Source organism: Lycium ferocissimum, chromosome 6 (assembly GCF_029784015.1).
Source record: "Lycium ferocissimum isolate CSIRO_LF1 chromosome 6, AGI_CSIRO_Lferr_CH_V1, whole genome shotgun sequence".
Lineage (NCBI taxonomy): Eukaryota > Viridiplantae > Streptophyta > Magnoliopsida > Solanales > Solanaceae > Lycium > Lycium ferocissimum.
The window spans coordinates 8,178,003-8,197,606 of NC_081347.1; the positions used below are offsets into that span (position 1 = coordinate 8,178,003).

Here is a 19,604-nt window from a genome sequence, read left to right on the forward strand (position 1 = left end):
TGTCTTTTCTTGATCATAAGAGTTCAAATTTATAAGTTTCTACTGTTACAGACAGATTTAAAGTCGCAAGATTTTAAATTGGTAAGCTTCCTGTGTGGTCTAAATTTATTTTTATGGGTTAAGTGAAATTATAATTTTTCGTTGATGGATGGTTTTGTGTGACTCGAATCCAGGATCTCTGCATACTTTGATCCCATGGTTGAATGCCTATCTAAAAGTTAAAAATGTTAGAGATATAACACTTTATTATTTAGGTTTGTAATGTCAACATGATATAGTAGGGTAAAATAAAATAATAGAGCTGTTGTAGAAGTTAGCTTTAGTCCTGCAATTGGTCATTTTCTCAAAGAGAAATCTTGAAAAGTTAGAAAGAGTTTTCAAAGCTATTTACCACATGGAACATACTCATTATATCATGCTGGTAGTCCAAGCAAATTACGCCTCAATTCCAAATCCAAACTAACAACTAATTGAGTTTTGTTATAAGAATCATCTATATCCATTCTGCTCTATAAGTCATGCCTAATTACATTATCTGTCCACACGCAGTCAAGCTACTGCATCCTCCTCCTTTATTCGAATTTGTGATTGGTTATTATATTTTTTGCGGATGTCATGTGAAGGAGTTATACAATCACATCACGAAGGTTCACGAAAATGACGCCTGTCAGGAAATTCCTCAACAACATAAAATATGAAGAATTTGATACACAAGAATAATTTCTGTGCAACCATGAAATGAGCTCAGTGACCAAAAATTCTGAAATTTGTTAGAGTAGTAGCTATAATTCTCCAAAAAATTCTTTCTTTGCCTAGCTTATGCACATTTTATGTGTAGCGAAATCCTAGTCTAACTTCAAGTTTCACTTATCTCCTTTGGAAATTCAAGAATTTGATGGCATAAGCAAAAATAAAGCTGAAGAAAACTGCCCAAGCAACATGGACTGCAGCAACAACTCCCAGGAAGTCATACTCAAAACCATAGCTGTCCTTCAGATACAACTTTACTGATACGTCACCGCCTCCTGGTATCTCAATGGTGTTGTTGTTGTCGCCTACTTGACATGTTACAAGGCCATATATTGTCCATGCCACTGGAGAACCCCAATAATACCACCTCCACCATATAGGAATTTGCTGTATATGCAATTATGATTTCATCAGAAAAAATGCGATATTCTAAGATCTTACATCTTATTATTTTGATCATACAGTGTTTGGTTTACTTACCGTTCTTGAAATGAGGAAACCAGAGAACAAGTTCCAAAAGCTGAGGAAAAAAGACATTATGATGGCAGCAATGTTGTAGTTCGGAGTGAGTGCAACAAGCATCATTCCATACATCGTGAAGTAGACGAAGCACATGAAAACAAAAAAGTAGAACAAAAAGAACTTTCCAGCCGTCCAGTGGAACCCAATCATTGCATAGATAATAAGGCTGTAAATAAAAGTTTGAATCGCGATATAGATTGTCTCTATGACCACCTGCATATGGCATAAGTATGGATTACTTCTCAATGAGCAATTGATTTTCTCGAAATTTAACAGTATATGTTTAATTACTGTTACCTGCGCAAATGCATAAGGGAGTGCTGAAAACATTCCTGCTGCTTTTTCTCGATAAAAGACTGTCCTTTCTACAGAAACAACAGACTGCGCGGCTGAAGTATTAGTTCCACCGAGGAACATAACAGCAGCATAAATAGCTCCAATTATATTTAACAGGTCTTGTTGTTTGGACCTGTTATCATAATTACTCTATAAGAAAAAAAGTGATGACGCATATAGAAATATTGTTATTGCGCAATGTTAATTTTGGGACTCAAGGAAAGATTACTCACAGTTGGTTCCCCTTATTCCAAAAAATGATTCCAAATATCACTCCTATCATTGTTGTCATAGCAAACCGAATGGCATTATACTGTGGATGCCTCCAATAGGACAAGTGTTGTTTCCAAAAGCAAGCCTTGCACTGTTCAAAAAACGGTTGGGAGAATTCCGTGGGGAAATGAAGATCTTGGGATCCTGGCGCAGGAATGCTTAGTTCTTTGATAAGTTCTTGATTCCTCCTGCAAAAAACCGAGTAAGACAGGTCAAAGGATTAGTCATACCAAACCAGAAGAAAAATAAAAATACAACTGTTCAATCTTCTAAATTACCTATACAGCTCAGAGTTGGCATAGATGTCGGCAAACTCTACTTGAAGTTGAGCCTCAACAGCCGTAGCCGAGATGTCCAGCATCCAGGTAGCAGGATTGGTTCCCTCTTTGATTCTAGGAACCCCAGGAACAGCCTGAAAAAAAAAAAAACAGCTCTTTAGTTGTTGATTTGTTCTAATAGACCCCCACCCCCATGATTTAATAAAGATATGATCCTCACTTGAAAATACTCTATCAGTAGGTGAGAATGATGACCAAGAGGGCCTGCATATATCACTTGTCCTCCTCTTTTCATCAATAACAGCTGCAAGAAAATCATTAGACATGATTATGAGAAGACCAGGTGCATCACAAGTTATGAAATCCTACATTGCTTGTAAGAACTACCTCATCAAATGCTTCAAAGATATCTATGCTTGGCTGGTGGATGGTGCAGACAACAGTTCTCCCTGTATCCACGGTGTTCCTTACAGTTCGCATCACAATTGCTGCAGCTCTAGCATCAAGTCCTGATGTCGGTTCATCCATGAAAATAATAGATGGATTTGCCACCAGTTCTACAGCTATGGTCAGCCTCTTTCTCTGTTCAGTTGAGAGGCCATCTACCCCTGGAAGGCCAACTAGGGAGTCCCTCAGAGGATTCAACTCGACTAGCTCCATTACTTCTTCCACAAAATTCTAAACAGGACCGAAAGTTGAAGTCAGTCCTTGACCTCCTTTTCTATGAAAACTGTCAGGTTTTTTAACAAAAAATAGAGTAGATTTCTTTCATGAAGATAACAATGTTCAAGAGGATAATCAGAAGCACAAAGACTTCACTGACAATACAATGTAAAAGGATAAGATAAGCGAGCCCACCTTCCGTGTATGTTCTTTTACATCTGGAGAGAGACGCAACCAAGCTGAGTATACTAATGATTCATAAACAGTAACATGTGGAGAATGAATATCATTCTGTTCACAATAACCACTTATGCGAGCAAAAGTAGATTGATTCTTTGGATAACCAGAAATGCTGATGCTTCCTTCAATGGAGCCTTCTGTTTTCCTTCCTGCTAAAACATCCATCAATGTGGTCTTTCCAGCACCACTTACACCAACTAAAGCCGTTAGAACTCCGGGCCTGAAAGCACCACTAACATTTCGTAACAATTGGAGACGAGTATCCTCAACTCCTTGGACTTTCATTTCCTGATAAAGTACCAGAATCGTATAAGCCACAGAAGTTCATATTCCATTCCTCCCCTGCCTTTATAATAATAACTCAAAAATTCAACACGTTTGTTTGGTAACTCAAGAAAGCTTATTCTTTTAGGAACTTTGAAAGGAATCTCTATTAGATTGTTAGGAAACATTTCCCACTAGTTAGCTAAATGATCATTAGAACATGGTACTAATCATGCAAATCAAATAAAAAGTTCTGAATAGCCCTAACAATCAGTTCTTTGCAAACATGACATGTTATTGCTGTATCACAGTTTTCTTTTAGACTGGAGAAGTTGGCCTGTAGGTCTAAAGAGTAGTTGACTAACAAACGCACATAACTTTAAGACACACGCACTCATACAGAGGGGAGAGAGAGAGAGAGAGAGAGAGAGAGATGCATGAGCGCGCGCACATATATATTATCAAAGTCCAGCTTCCATAAGATTGTTAGAAATTCCTTGAGAAGTATCTATTCTTGAACACCAGATATTTCGTAAGAACTGAATCATAACAAAGTTAATGTTTAAATAAAAAGAAATGTTACTTACAGCTGGCATATCGACATAATAATTCATATGATCAAATGCAAGGGAGAGGGGCTGGAAAGGAAGCACCATTCCTCTTCTCTTGGCTTCTTCATTACTTGAGCTGTTAGTGTTCCTTACGTCCATAGCTATACCTGTAACAATCATTCAGGTAGTTGTTTACAAATGGTAAAAGTAAAGAGAGGATTCGACATCTCCTATATAGTATCGTTGTCTAAGCCTTGATTGCAATTTATGAAGGGTGGTCATATGCAGATGGTCATACAACCACCAGAATTGTGCACTTGAGATATAGTTTACAGACATTTAAGAAAATTATTAATTGCAGATGAATATTCCATTGATATGAATATTCTCAAATCTGGATTGACCAAACTCGTACCAGGACATGGTTATTTTAATTGTCTTTTTCTCATTGCATACAAATATGCAGGAACATGCTTGGGGATAACATCCTAAGATTCTATCAAGTCCTCCCGCTAGATTCTCACAGAGGTCAAATACAATCACTTCAAAAAGTTAACGAAAAAAGTGTTCTCTGTATCAGAGCTCAAGAGGGGAAAACAAAATCCTTGAGATACTTTCAAGAGACTGTTGTGAAATCTCACAAGAATCCATCAGCCATCTCCTGCTTCATTGTAGCTATGCTTGGGTAATGCCACAGGATGTTAATATCTACTATCATCTTGGCAATGATAGCGAATTGACACAAGATTGAAACAAGTTTGGAGGACCATTCCCTTATGCATACATCACGTGGACCATCTGGCTAGAGAGGAACAGAAAGTGTTCTGTTGAGCAGCATCTTTCTTCTGTTAAGTCAGATGTACACCAAACCTATATTAGTGGTGCAGGATCAGTTTGATAGAGTGTCTTCTTAGAATTTTTGGATTCTCTAAAGATGTAAATTAGCAGGGAGCTTGCACATTTTTTGAACTTAGCTTGTACTCCTTGGTACTATTACATCAATAACATTACCTTACCTTATCATAAAGAAATCATTTTGTACAAATAAAAGCTGTAGCCGTGAGAAGTGGATAAATACAAGAGTCTTGACCTTCAGTCATTGAAGCTGAATAGAGTGAACTCCGGTCTGTTCGCTTCTTTTTCTTACTTTTGTCATCATCTGAAATAACTGATCTAGAATCTCCAAGTGCTGCATTATTATTACAAGGTGTGATCAGGATCAAAAGAGGATTCTAAAACTTTAACTAGTGCAGACTATCTGGGACTTACGGTTTAGGTATGTCAGTGCAATGACAAAGCAAAAGTTGAACAAAAACGAGAACGCAAATAGGGCAACAACACAGATCCAGTAAACATGGCCTTCTGTATACATGCTCCTTGCCTTGAGAAGAACCTTGCCGACTGTTGGCTCAGAAAATCTTGTGTCATTGTTGGGCTGCAAAGAGCAAGGGATAGGATGTCAAACCAATATATGCCGCCTTTTTATGAACAAAAATGGTAGAGCTTACAGTACTCCATCTTTTGTCCAGAAACTCATTGATGGCAATTGCATTCTGTCCATACGTCATAGGAGATATGTAGTAGGCCCATTGCATCCATGGTTCCAGGTCATCTGCACCAGTACACAAAAATGCATTCAAAATATTGGACATGCCATGTGAAATTTTCAATTCTGAATATCTCCGCGCACCTATATTCCAAGACTATACACAACTCTCTGTAACAGAGAGCAAAGAAGTTTCCAAATTCCAAGAGTGTAATAGAAAACTGACCTTTTGCAACGATGAAACCACCGAGCACAAAGACTATCAGTATTGTGAAAGTTGCAAAAGTGCTGGAAACTACTTGAGTCCTTCCAAGTGCAGCAATAAAACGGAAGAGGGACAGAGCCGCCTGATGCAAAGCAAAATATGCCAAGAATTGGCGAAAAAACCTGAAAATTCCGTAGGTGCAAGACTGTAAGTTTGAATTCATATAGTTCCTCAACTAATTGTTATATGTGCACCATAACTTCACATTGACCAAGTATCATGACTCATTAGCCTAACAAGTACGCCACATCTTATTTTTTGGTTGTTAGGAGTGAACTGAGAACATACCTACTAGCAGCAGGAGCAAACCCGATGGTATAATAAGTAAGTACGACCCATATCAGTGATTCCACAAAAGAAAGAGGAATTCTTAAAAGCCAAATGGGAAAAGAAAAAGCCCAAGCTGGGTAGAACAAAGAATCTCTCTGTTTAAAGAACACAGGAAGTCTGAAAATGGTAAGTGCCATCTCTGCTGTACCATTAAACATTATATTGATGAGGCTGAAAAACAAGGCACCATAAAATTTGCCTCCATCTGCTATCTGACCAGTTTTCATCTCTGTCCTAAAGAATACTGTGAAGGTAACTATTGACATCACAGTGATCTGGAATGTCTTGAATATGTATAAGAAGGAATTTCGCTTCATCAATAGCCATTCCCTCGATAAGCATGCCTTGAGGAGTTCCATGTTGGAGATACCATACTTATCAGTAACCAGTGCAGCAGGATGGGCTTTGCTTTTGTCATAAGGAACTCGAAGATCATCAGAAAGCTGTTGCCCGACATGAAAATTGCTAAAGCGTTCTGCAAATTCAGTCACTGAAATATATCGGTAAGGTTCATTTGTTCTGAACCAATATCGTTCTTGGTCCTTAAGTGAAGTAACCTCTTGCAGAAAGTCAGCAACTCCTTTCCTTTCTGGGCATTTGAATCCAATACTCTCGAAAAACTCCAGGACATTCTCACGTGGACCTTGATAGACTACTTTTCCCTCAGAAAGCAATATAATGTCATCGAAAAGATCATAGGTTTCTGGTGCAGGTTGAAGAAGAGAGATTATCATGGTTACATCCATGATATGGACCATCTGCCTCATGTATTTCACAATTTGAAATGTGGTTGAACTGTCGAGGCCAGTTGATATTTCATCCATGAAGAAAACTTTAGCAGGGCCAACCAACATTTCTCCTGCATTCAGTGAAAAGCCAATTTCACATTAAATGTTGTCACAAGGCGCATGTGATGCTCTTCCCTTGATTGACGTGGCATACCTGTTGTGAGCCGCTTTTTCTGTCCACCAGAGATACCCCTTCTCATATCATCACCGGCCAATATATCAGCACATATATCCATCCCAAGTATCTGTAATTCACTTCAATAATCAGTTCTGGGTAGTTTGCACATGCAGGAATAATTACGAGTCTAACCTTAAGAACATAGTCAGTGACCAGACTAGATTCTAACCTTAAGAACATAGTCAGTGACCAGACTAGATTCTTGGCCTGCAAAAGCTGTTGCTTTAAAAAATGCATCCATCTCAGGATCAGGTTTTATTCCTGCATCCTTTTCACGTCTTGCCAATTCCGTAAGGAGTTCATATCTTGTTCCAACTCCTAAACAACGTCCTGCAAAATCCAACGTCTCTCTAACTGTCATCTCTCCATGGTGAATGTCATGCTGACTAATATAAGCACATGTCCTTTGAGGGATGAACTCTGATAGTTCATGACCACAGTAACTAATTCTTCCATTCACCTAAAAGAACACATGGTCAGCAAAACACCACTGAATTAAAAGTTTCATTCCATATCTATATATATATATTTTTGATAACCGTGTTGTGCGGGCCGGCTTGCGCACACCTCGATTAATTCCACGGGATACCTGCCACCTCCCACCAGCAATAGGTACCAAGTAACTTTATCCACCAAGACTAGGACAGATGGAAAGAAATCACCTAGTGTTTTTTTCAACTTTCAGGTCACATTAAAAGTTCAAAAGTCACTCACTCTTAGGTCTTTGTCTGGCACCCCAGCAAGTGCTTTTAGCAATGTAGTTTTCCCAGCACCAGGAGGCCCCAAAAGTAGCGTCATCCTATAAAAATGCAAGAACCACAGAATCAATGTAGGAGTTCCAATCTCCATAATGCCCATCACAACTATGCTAAATAAGACTAAATAAAGTGATGTATATTGTTTTTTTTTTTAACCCAATGGTAAACTAATTGAGATACACCTAGAATCCTTCACTGTCCATAATTTAGATTCATAAGTAATTCTAAATGCAACTGTAGTTTGATAAACGTACCTTGAGGGTCTTATGATTCCATTCACATCGCTCAGTATGTTGACAACTCTTTTCTTTGAAGGGACAATCTTGATCTTTTGAAGAAACCCCTATGAGATTTGGATATGAAAAAAAAAAAAAAAGAATCAATTCACCAGTACAAGTACCAAATTTTGTCAGCTAATGTTTAACAAGTACAACGACGAATAAAAAACGAAATAAAAACTTTAACAAGTACAGCAAAACTACAAAGGCATTGTTGTCGTCAATATAATATCAATCTAAATTATTGTAGGTCAAATTTAGATTAAATGAAATATTACCTCTACAAAATTGATGGAAGCATTCCAGAGAGTAGGCATTGCTCTAGATCCAACATATGCATCTCCATCGATACAAAGATGCTCAAACCGAACTTCGACTTTTGGGATCTCAATTCCAACCCTGTTCCATGCAAAAGTTGATTAACACATAAATTACTAAGATCAAGGAAATGTGTTACCCTTTTTATATTCACTTACCTATCAGTCCTATCTCTGAATCTACGAAGGAACCTCTCATTATCTTCTTCGACGAATTTAAGAACACTTTCTAAAAGCTGTTTCCTGTCTTGTAATCCAAGATGGACAAGATCAACTTCATGATAATCAATGTTTCCATCATCCAATGTTTGCCTCAAAATCCCTTTCCTCAACCTATCATAAGTAGGAAGTCTCTCAATAGCAGCCCATTTGAGCTCTTTTTCATCATCATTTTCCCTTGCACTTCTCTCAAAAATATCACCACTTGGTGCAGTAAACACTTCCCTAACACCAGCTGATGCCCAGCTCCTTGAACTCACTGATCCAATACTCATCCTCGGCCCGCTCCTACTCATGGACCGCTGGCTCATTGACTTGGCCAGCTCATCCCGGCCTAATGTTCCCTCCATTCCGTTTTTCGATGACCTATGTTAAAGGGATATCTACTAATTCGATCGATTTTACCCTCTCCAAGAACTCAAAAACAAAAAGGCACCCTTTAAATCCTCTTTTTCAATGAACTTACCCACAAAAGATTGAAATTCACTTGATCAAACCTGTAAACAGAGAACAATTTTTTGTTAACATACACATTACTCCAATTCTCTAACATCCAATAAACCTGAGTAGCGTAATTCCGAAAACAAACTCAAAATTGGAAATTCACAGTTTTAAGAATGGACCCACAAAGATCAACAAAGTTTCCAACTTTCTTTAAATTGCATACAGTTTTAATGGATCAGTTAATAATTAGAGCAACTTTTCAGACAAAATGGGAACAAGGAAAAAAATAAAGAATGAATTGAGGATTATACACGAACCCAGAAATGTACCAGTAAATATAACCATACACAGTCAATTGTAGAGAATTTTTCTAATTTTAGTCTTCATTATTGCATGATCATTAAAACTACTAGTACTACAACAAGTTTGTTAACATATGTAAAATTATTCCAATTCTCTAACTTCGAACAAAACCCAAGTTGCCTAATTCAGAAAACATACTCAAAATGGGAAATTCACGGTTTTAACAATGGACCCCCACAATGATCGAGAAAGTTTCCTACTTTCTTTAATGGAACAGTCTTGATTATTGCACAACCATTTAAAACTACTATCTTCAATTTTGTTAACAGGGGCGTGAGCTAGAGCTTTGTCTATGTGTTCGATAGAATCCAATAGTGTGGCTCAAACTCTGTATTTGTGTTTAAAAATTCACTTAATACACAACAACAACATAGGGCCTGAGGAGGGTAAAGCGTTTACAGACCTTAACCCTACCTTTTAGGCAGAAGCGTTTCGATAGCCATCATTTGATAAAGCAAAAACAAAGCAGGTAAAAAAAAAATTACTTAATATATATAAATAATTTATCAAGAATTTAGTAAGCTACATTTTAAAGAATCCAGAACCCATAAAACTCAAAATCCTAACTCCGCCTCTATTTGTTAACATACATATATATCACTTCAGATTCTCTAACTTCCAATAAAACCCGAGTTACGTAATTCAGAAAACATACTCAAAATGGGAAATTCACGGTTTTAACAATGGACCCCCACAATGATCAAAACTCTCTTTAATAATTCCATATATAGTTATAATATGGAACACTTAATTAAAGCAAACCTTTCACGTTTCAACTAAAAAAAGAAAAATAACGATCTATCATGCATGAGAAAGAAGTAGGCAAAAGTGAAATGACGTATAACCATAATAATGAACAGACAAAAATGGGAAGCAAAAAAAAAAAAAAAAGGAAAACTAAAATTATGCAAAAACACAGAAATGTACCTGTACATATATATAACTATAACAGTGAAAAATATTCAAATACTTCATGGGGTTGATTAATGATCTGATGAACACTTGAAGATTTATGCATTAAAGTGTGTATATGATGGGTGTTAGTTAGCATGGTAGAGCGTTTCAGTAGGGTTGACAAAAAAAAAAAAAAAATAGTTAGGCTTTACATATATAATTAATGCATGAAAAAAATGGGGTACTAGCAAATAGTCTAGAAGTTTGAAGCAGTATTATGGCTTTGTCAAACTACTTTGCGCATTTCTAGCAAAGATTTGAAAATGTTTTAGTAAAATTATTACTCTCTTCAACCTAATTTACGTTGTGTTGTTAGGATTTTGAGAATCAAACAAGATTTTTTTTTACTGTAATTTTTTTTATATGCCTTTTAAATACTCCCTTTGTTCACTTTTAAGAAATAATAGTAACTGATGTGATGTAAAATGCCCATATTAATTGATGTTTAGTCTTAGGTCTTGGAAATAATTTGGGGAATAAGTAATTAATGCTAAGGGTAAAATATGATAAAAGTGTTTCTCTTGATATGTTAAAAGTGACTAGTAAAAGTCAAAATATATTTTTAGTACAGTGGACAAATAAAAATGAATGGAGAGAGTATTTTAAATTATTAATTACCGTGACTTAATCAAACTCAAAAAGTTTTAACTCTTGAAAATCGAAGTATGACGACACACACACACATATCATCATCATCATCATTTTATACTAAAAATGAAAGCTCCTACCTTCAAAGTTGGATTACAATTTTACCCCTACACTAAATCAAAATCTAATTAAATATCCAATTATACCATTTCACCCATTCAGTAAAAAGAACTTTAATTAAATTATTTCTTAATTACACAAGCTGAATGGGTGAATTAGAAGTTGAACACCAGTACTTTAATGCAGCACACTAAATTCAATATGATTAGGCCGGTTGTACATAAGCATTCATATTCTCCTTTATTACAATCCAAAGACGTTTCTAATCATAATTATTCACATACATTATCAATTGATAATGTTAAGTGTTTGTAATTCACATTTCAATTTTTTCCCTTTGGTATTCCACGGTAGTAATTAATTTTTCCACCGTCCTGTTAATTAATTCCCTTCTTTATTTCACTTAAATAGTTTTTGCATATTCCTTATACATTCCCTTCCTTCATTTGACTCTACAAAATATACAATGAATTGTCTTAAGCATGATGCCAGTTATAAAATAAAAATTCATTATCAATCAGAACCATTTTTACTATTAATTCCCATTTTCGTTTAGTTTCTTCTTCATCTTCCACAATAATAGTAAAAACAATTAGGAGTCTCTTTATATTCTTTACTCTATAAAAATGTAAATCATCTAATAATTGTATCACATTTCTTTTAGAGCCTGTTTGGAAAGCTACAAAAGAATTGAAATTGGGTGTAATTACACAGTTTGAAATGTTTACTTGGTTTCAATTTATATGATTTAGTAGTATTGATTTGTTATTTCACATTGCATGTCGTTCATTTTTCAATTAGAATTGATGGATTATTTTTTTGTCAATCACTTAAATAATGTTATGAAATTATATTTATAAATATTGATCTTTTCCTCAAACATGCTTCCAGGATATTCTTACAAAATGTACGTTTTTAATTTTTATTATTAATTAAATTAAAATATTTTAATTTTAATATAAAAAATATATATCAATTATTTTTACAATATTAGTTACAATATATGATAACTAATTAATACATTTTCAAGAAACAATATGTATCTTAAATATTCAATTTAGTATCATTTATAAAGGCACATAGTTGTCAAATATTACTATTAATTTTTATTTTTAAAATTTAATCAAACTGTGTAATTATACTTGTGCAACCAAACAGTACGCTTGTAATTATTCTGTAACTAGTTTAGTGAATTCTGTGTTTGTTAATAAAAAGTGTATAGAATATTGATTTAATTATAAATATAATCTATCTAACTTAATAGAAATGAACTATCAAGATTAATAAGATACAACCAAATAACGTTTGTGTACTTCATAAAATAAAAGTGATGTAATTATAAGTATATTTATCAAACTTAATCTGATTGTTCATATTTATGTAATCACTCCAATTCAAAATATTTACGAAACCATCAAAATTCACATGTTCTAACCTTAAATAACCAGTGTATTTGTTTGTAGGCTCTAGCATTTGTCCCAATTTATGTGATACTTTTTATTTTTTGAGATTCAAATTTATTAATTTTGACCATAAATTTGGACATAATAAGAAGCAAGTCCAACTCTCACCAGCACTCATATAAAAGCATAATTTTATCCTTTGTACATATTGGCTTACGTGTCAAACGTCTTATTTATATCTTGTGTCTAATGTAATACATTTATGAACGGATGAAGTGATGGTGTATGATTCATTTTAGTATACTTTACCTTAATCTTAATTGTCAAAATCTCATCAGCATGCCTGAAGGTGCAGATTATGTGTAGTGAAATTTTTCTTGACCTTTAAAGAGAAATTAAGTATACTAAGATTAAGAGAATTGACTATCTAAGGAACCAAGTGACTATAAAACATATTTGGAGAACAAATCAGTTAATTTTGCCAAACCAATTCCGTCATCACACTGAAGAATTGTTTAATATAATAGCTTTTTCAGAACTCTAACCTAATTATGGTTAAGAAATTATTATATTACCAAGTACCAAAAGAAGGCAGAGGAAAATCCCATGTATATTACACACTTAATTGAAGTCCTAAATATAAGGTAGAATTGTGTGTTTATTTAGTACTCTAATAATTATTTTTATAGAACTCAAATAATTTAATTCTTATATTATGTAAAATAAAATTCATTTATTCCAAGAGAACATTGGAATTGAATTTTGAATTAAAAGTCTATATAAGTTCATTTGGCTAGTTAGTTATTCAGTAATATTGTATAAGTGTGGTTAGTATTTAATTGATAAATCTCCCTTCTATAATTTGATAGCTATTTGATCTTACTCAAAAAATGCTTTCGGCTTTTTTAATAATCATTAAAAGTGAATTTTTTAAAATTTTGAACAAAACTAACAAATAAATCCCATATATCTGAATAAAGTTGGACACGAAAATGAAAAAAAAAAAAAAAAAAATACAAGTTGCAAAAGATTTGGATCACCGATTAAAACTTGGTTCTTGATATACGTGATAGAGATAAATTTGAGAAAACTTTCCAAGCTCCACAAGGTTGTCCAAAATTATAAGAATACCAAAATATTAGGACTTCTTACCTAGTTCAACATGGATGTATTTAGTACACAAACACTTTTATTTATTATAGAATCGTATAATGAAGGACAAAATGTTCAATCAACCTTTTTTTAAGATCTAATATACATATATATTAAAATGATTCATACTTAGTTCTCTATTTTATCTAATATGGAATGAACTTATGAATTATTAAAAAAAAAAAAAAAGACGAACAAATATGTTGAATTTATTATTTGCATGTGCTTTATTTTTCCGTTATATTACCTTTAGTACTTTCAAATCACATATTCCATTTATGATGCATTTGATGATATCTGTCGATGTGGTAACTGGTAACAGATAAATTCGGGACTTGTCTTAATAGTTGATATAAGGTAAATCAACATTCTTCACGTAACCTCGACGGAAGAAAATTCAAATAAGGAAAGGATTTATACAAACTACAATTTTTAGTTAATTTTAACTTTCTAAATATTAGGACTTCATACATGTTTTAAGTAAAGAAATATTTAATAAATTCGCAGCTTTCTATAAATCATCAATCATCATAGAGAAAAAAAATCAATTGTCACAACCAATTTAAATACGATCTTTTAAAAGAAAAAATCAATATTAAAAACGATTCATACTTAGTACTCTATTTTATCTAGCATGGAATGCACTTAGAATTATAGAAAAGGTGAACAAATAGTGTTGTATGTTTTTTTTTTTAAATTCTTTTTCAGTGTACGTGTCTCGCTCGTGTATAACTTAGCGATTATTATAAAATGTTGACGGACATTCGAGTTCAGATGTTGTTCAAATGGATAACGATGATCCCAAGGAAGGAAATGCAGATGTAAATTACATGGATATCGGGTCAGGAAATTAAAGGAGCATTGGGTCAAGAATATTGGGCCTTATTTTACTTCTACCAATCTGAAAATGGATGTCACAATAGAAGCATATGGAACAAAAGGGATAATGGGCCATATAAGCAGATTTGGCCCAGTCCATGAAAGAAACCTTGACAACAAGACAATCAGCATATGAGACAATAACGTGCACCTGATTTTGTACAGCAAAACGTACAGATTCTCTTTTGTGAATACAACAAATAAGTTTGTTAGAATTAGGACAAGTAGAACATTGCCAAGTGTATAGCTAGCATAGGTTATTTTTCCTATTTATACTGTTACTGTACAGCATTGAAACATCATCCAATACAAGAAATATTTTCAAATCATCTTCTCCAATTTATTTTTTCATAAAACTACAAAAGTATAATTTTTAATATAATGCATATGCAAAATCAAAAATTGTGACTACAATATGTTTAATTTTTTAAATTCAAGCATGAAATATTAAATGTGTCAGGGACTTCTAGTTGAACTAAGTCTATCATGTAATCAATGGAGGTAAAAAAAAAAACTAATGACATATACTCACCAATCACGACATTGGGATTTGTCTGCAGCTATTAATAAATCATCAATTGTTATAGCGAAAAAGATCAATTGTCACAACCATCTTAAATACGATCTTTCTAGAAAAAATCGAAAAGATAAAAGTTGATGATTATGCCGAGAATGCACTGCAACATAAACCAAAATAATAAATAAATTTGGCTAAAATGTATTAACCATGTCACTAATGGAACAAAAAAAGACATGAGATATAATAAAGAGGTAAAAGCTCAGTATCGTTAGTACAATTGAATGCCATACTACTGCAAATCAAGCACGTCGATAATGGAACCCAAAAAAAAAAAAACAAAAAAAAAAAACGTGTATAATAAAGAGGTAAAAGCTCAGTAAATTGAATGCTCTCACTACTACAAATCACATGTCAAGTAAAATAAAATAAAAACATATTCAAGTATATTATAAAGGACATATAAATAAATTCTATAACTTAGGACTCATTGCAATTTAAGTCTCCGCTACTGTGCTAATCTCTCTGATTTGTATTCGGAACCACCGTAAAAGGCAAAAGCCTAGTCCCCACTCAAATCTAAAGCAACAACTGCATATATATATAATTCTGGTTCTTTTCGCAAAGCAACATTCAATTAATATTCACACACAATATTTATATACGGCTGTTTTTCTTTTATGGTAGTGTTAGGACTCCTACGACTTTGCCAAAAATAAGGTAGGGTTTTATAATTATGGTAATTTTTCTTTTGCTAAAAATAAGGCAGGTTTATGTTTCAGTTTTTATTTTGAAAGGAAATTTTTATTATTAAGTTTTTATTTTGAAAGGAAATATTTATTATTAGAGTTTAGTAATAATATATGTAAGGAAATATTTATTATTAGAGTTTAGCAATAATATATGTAACAAAATAGTAAATGACAACTTTGTCTATTAAAGAGTCTTTTAATGAAAGGCAAAAAGTTCAAACAACATTTTTAAGGCCCTTCGTGCTTTTAATATAGTATAGATTAGGTTATGACAAACAAACATGCTGTTGTAATTACTATACTATGTTCAATCAATAATCATAATCACCGTCTACGCCTCTCTCCTTCGCACAACCCTTAAGCGTAGATCTGTGATCGAAAAGGCCTAGTGAAAGGATTCTTATGGATGAGGCGATAGATAGCGAGTACGGCGGGGAGATAAGTATGTTTCTTTCTGAGGGGTAGCTCGATGATGGGTATTTCTCTGATGTGTCTCCCACCACTTATGAGCGTCTGCCGCAGCATGAGGTTTGCGGCCTATTCTCTTCTGTCTATAATAATAATAATGAATAGTTTATCTCTCTGTCTCTCTCATAGCTTTTCTTAAATTATTTATTATTGTGTTTGTGGTGGTGGATGGATATTTAATTGTCATTGAAATTGATTTTTGTTGTACAGCGAATGGCTCGAGATCTTGCTTCAGAGCACCCCCATCAAAATCCCTCTATGATACTGCATGAATTGATACAGTCGTTAGATACACGTACGTACTAAGCCTACTCCAGCTTCTTTATATGCTTATTCAATTTTAGTATCACTTTACTCACAAAATTTTGCTTCACAGAAACCGATTTGGTGTTTCATGTAATTTCGGCTGAGGGTGTGCCATATGCAACTCAAGGTAGATATTTCATGTGTTGATCATTAACTTTAGCGTAGGTAACTTTAGTGGCTTCACACTTACTTTATTCTTGTTCGTAGGATTCTGCTACTGAGGTTCTCTTAAGAATTGTCTGTGATCCTCACTCACAGAAGTTTCTTGGGTTAGTCAAGGAGTGAGTGAGAGGGAATCGCCTGGTGTCAACTTATGTACTTACAAGTCTCATTCAACTCGTGATAAGGCTGCCTTGGCACTTGAGATTCTTGCTACTAGTTATCTAACCCTTTGGCATGCCCTTGAGCATGAGGATTTTCTCGAGTCCCTGGGTCAGTTGAAAAAAGATGATCCTCTTGACAATCAGAAAATAACCGCTCGTACTCTATTGAAATTTTTATCAAGACAAGTATAAACCTGCATTTAAGCAGGTGAGACCAGCACTCAGAGCTCTTCATACCCTTGTCTATTCAGAGGACGAACAAGTGCTAATAACTGCATGTGCGACAATTTATTACCTTTATGCTCCCAATATTCAAGAAATCATCGACTCCGATGTTTGTCTGAGGCTGGTTGCTCTACTCGAGCATGAGTCTTCTTCAGTCTTAAGTCTTGCCCTTCGTTGTGTTGGAAGTATCGTTTCTGATGTCAGACTCGGATCGTCAATGCAGATCTCAACTATCTGTACTCACCTGTGGAGCTTGCTAACAAAGACCTTCAACGAAAAATTTAGCCCGGTCTGCCAGATTGCAGAGAAAATTGTTGGTTGGTTGCCAAATGAGCAGATACAATTAGGGATATGCCAGATTTTAAAGAATATCATTTGCACTAGGAACAGTGAGCAGATAAAGGCTGTATTTGATGCTGGATTAACATAACTTCTTCTCAAGTTTCTTGATTCTGATAACCTTCAAGTTTTGCATTGGGTCGCCTGGACAATTTCAGATGCTTTTGAGACTGGGACTGCTGACCAGATAAAGTTGATGGAGAAGAAATTCATAGAACATATGTCTGGTTTGCTAGACCGCGGCTGTCCACTTATTATCACTTGCGCTACAAGAGGATTAGTATATCTAATGCGTTTTGCACAACTGTCTGGAGACACTGATTATTATGCTGAGCGTATCAAACAATGTGATGTAGGGGACAAGGTTAAACAGGCTAAGAGGAAGTTCAACCACCTCAGAAGCTTTTGCCCAATGGATGAGGCCTCCGTTTTAATCAAGTACTTATATGGCAATAACTCTCCATCCAAGTCAAAGCAGGTACTTATATGGCAATAACTCTCCATCCAAGTCAAAGCAAGTACTTATATGGCAATAACTCTCCATTCTCGGATGACTCTCGGGTGGCCCGATTTTGGGATATATCTCTGCTCGTCGTTATTTTATTTACTGAAATTTGGTACGTTCATCGGCAATGCTATGAAGTGAATCGTGCAGGTGATTTGGGGTTGTAAAGATGGTGTTTTGGACATTTTTATTTGGGACGAGTTTTATTTTTATTTCGGCTTACATGTCAAATCTGGTTTTCTGAAAATCAACCCTTTGAATTGTTAGCATGGATAAGTCATTGTGGCATACTTAAGCTTTTCTTAAGTAATATATTTTTGGCCTTCCCTACTTTCATGTGAACTTCAACATTTTAATTAATACCATCAATGTTTTCGAATATTTTAAAAAAAAATATGTTATTTTCAATCTATTTCCCTTAATGATACAACACAAAAGGATAAAAAAATTCACGTGACATTGTGAGGGTTGTATCAAAAGATTGTAGAAGAATGGACGTCGGGATGTTCTTGCACGTGTTAATCGAGATACAAGTAGTTTCTCTTGAGCCCTCATATGATAGTTTTATTAAAAGAATACTTATCATCAAATTTTTTCATAGTTACGTATCGAGGTTTCACGAGCCATTCATTGATTATGTTTTGTTGGGATTTTTATTCAAGGATTTCGGGATTATTTCAAAATAAGAAGATGAAGTTGGATGTTAGGTTTTGGACATGAAACCTCAAGGAAATCGAAGTCAACCAAATTGGGAATAAAACCTGTATATGTTATTTAGCAATTGGGTTGATTTTGGTTTGGGCCTCTGGACAAAATTGATACTTTGCATTGGGCTCAATATTTTCGGATTCATTTGTGCACAAGAGAAGGCCCAAGTTCACCTCATAGCTGTCACTTTGTATTAGCTGTAAATACACAGTATTTAATTTAATTTATGTATTTACAAAGTAGTTAGAGATTTAGCAATAGGAATAGCACACCTGTCCATACGGTTATAAAGTAGATTCCCTTGCAACTTGTATAAATACCAGACCAGATTGTACAAAGAATTCCTTTCAGAAATACAAAGGAAATTTTTTATATTGTTCTTCATTTAATTTATCATGGTATCAGAGCAGGTCTAATTCCAGACTACTTTTTTTTTGTCTTTATTTACAGTTGCTCTAATATTTTTCTTTATACAATTTGAATCCTTTAATCTACTTTTTATACAATGTCTGGAGATGGAAATATCACACCAGAAAATGTTTCTATTACTCAAAATGTTGAAAAGTCTGATGGATCCACCACAACTAATGTAGTGGATTCATCACATCCATACTACATACACCCATCAGATTATCTAGGAATGAACCTGGTGGGTGCTCTTTTTGCTGGTAGAAGCTATGGAGGCTGGAGAAGGGCTCTTATCATAGCCCTTTCAGCTAAGAACAAGCTAGGATTCATTGATGGATCTCTAGCTGTTCCAACTGCTGACTCTGGTCTTCAAAAAGCTTGGGAAAGATGCAACAACATGGTCCTTTCTTGGTTGCTTAATTCTCTCTCAAAAGAGATTGCTGAAAGTGTCTTGTACTCTCAAAGTGCTCAAGTACTCTGGTCTGACCTGGAAGATAGATCTGGTCAGGCTAATGGGGAAAATTATTTCAACTTCAAAAGGAATTAAATGCTCTCACATAAGGAAATTCCAGCATTTCTACTCACTTTACAAAG

General features: G+C 34.4%; 1 protein-coding gene across 2 annotated transcripts; it reads right to left on the minus strand.

The window, feature by feature from the left end:
- Positions 1-575: 575 nt before the first annotated feature.
- On the minus strand, positions 576-9,169 carry LOC132059179 (pleiotropic drug resistance protein 2-like). 2 transcript variants are annotated; one of them, XM_059451710.1, is made up of 20 exons: positions 8,497-9,167; positions 8,299-8,419; positions 7,997-8,085; positions 7,699-7,783; positions 7,154-7,444; positions 6,961-7,051; positions 5,977-6,877; positions 5,650-5,810; positions 5,386-5,489; positions 5,147-5,312; positions 4,968-5,066; positions 3,914-4,044; positions 3,018-3,350; positions 2,547-2,837; positions 2,380-2,463; positions 2,160-2,293; positions 1,842-2,069; positions 1,570-1,741; positions 1,231-1,485; positions 582-1,137 (listed from the first exon to the last, which is right to left on the minus strand). In XM_059451710.1, exons 1-20 carry the CDS (start codon positions 8,904-8,906, stop codon positions 868-870), a joined length of 4,416 nt encoding a protein of 1,471 aa, XP_059307693.1. In that variant the 5' UTR covers positions 8,907-9,167; the 3' UTR covers positions 582-867. The 2 variants fall into 2 exon arrangements, with proteins under 2 accessions (XP_059307691.1, XP_059307693.1); XM_059451708.1 differs by having other exon boundaries at positions 576-1,137; positions 1,231-1,741; positions 8,497-9,169.
- Positions 9,170-19,604: the final 10,435 nt, after the last annotated feature.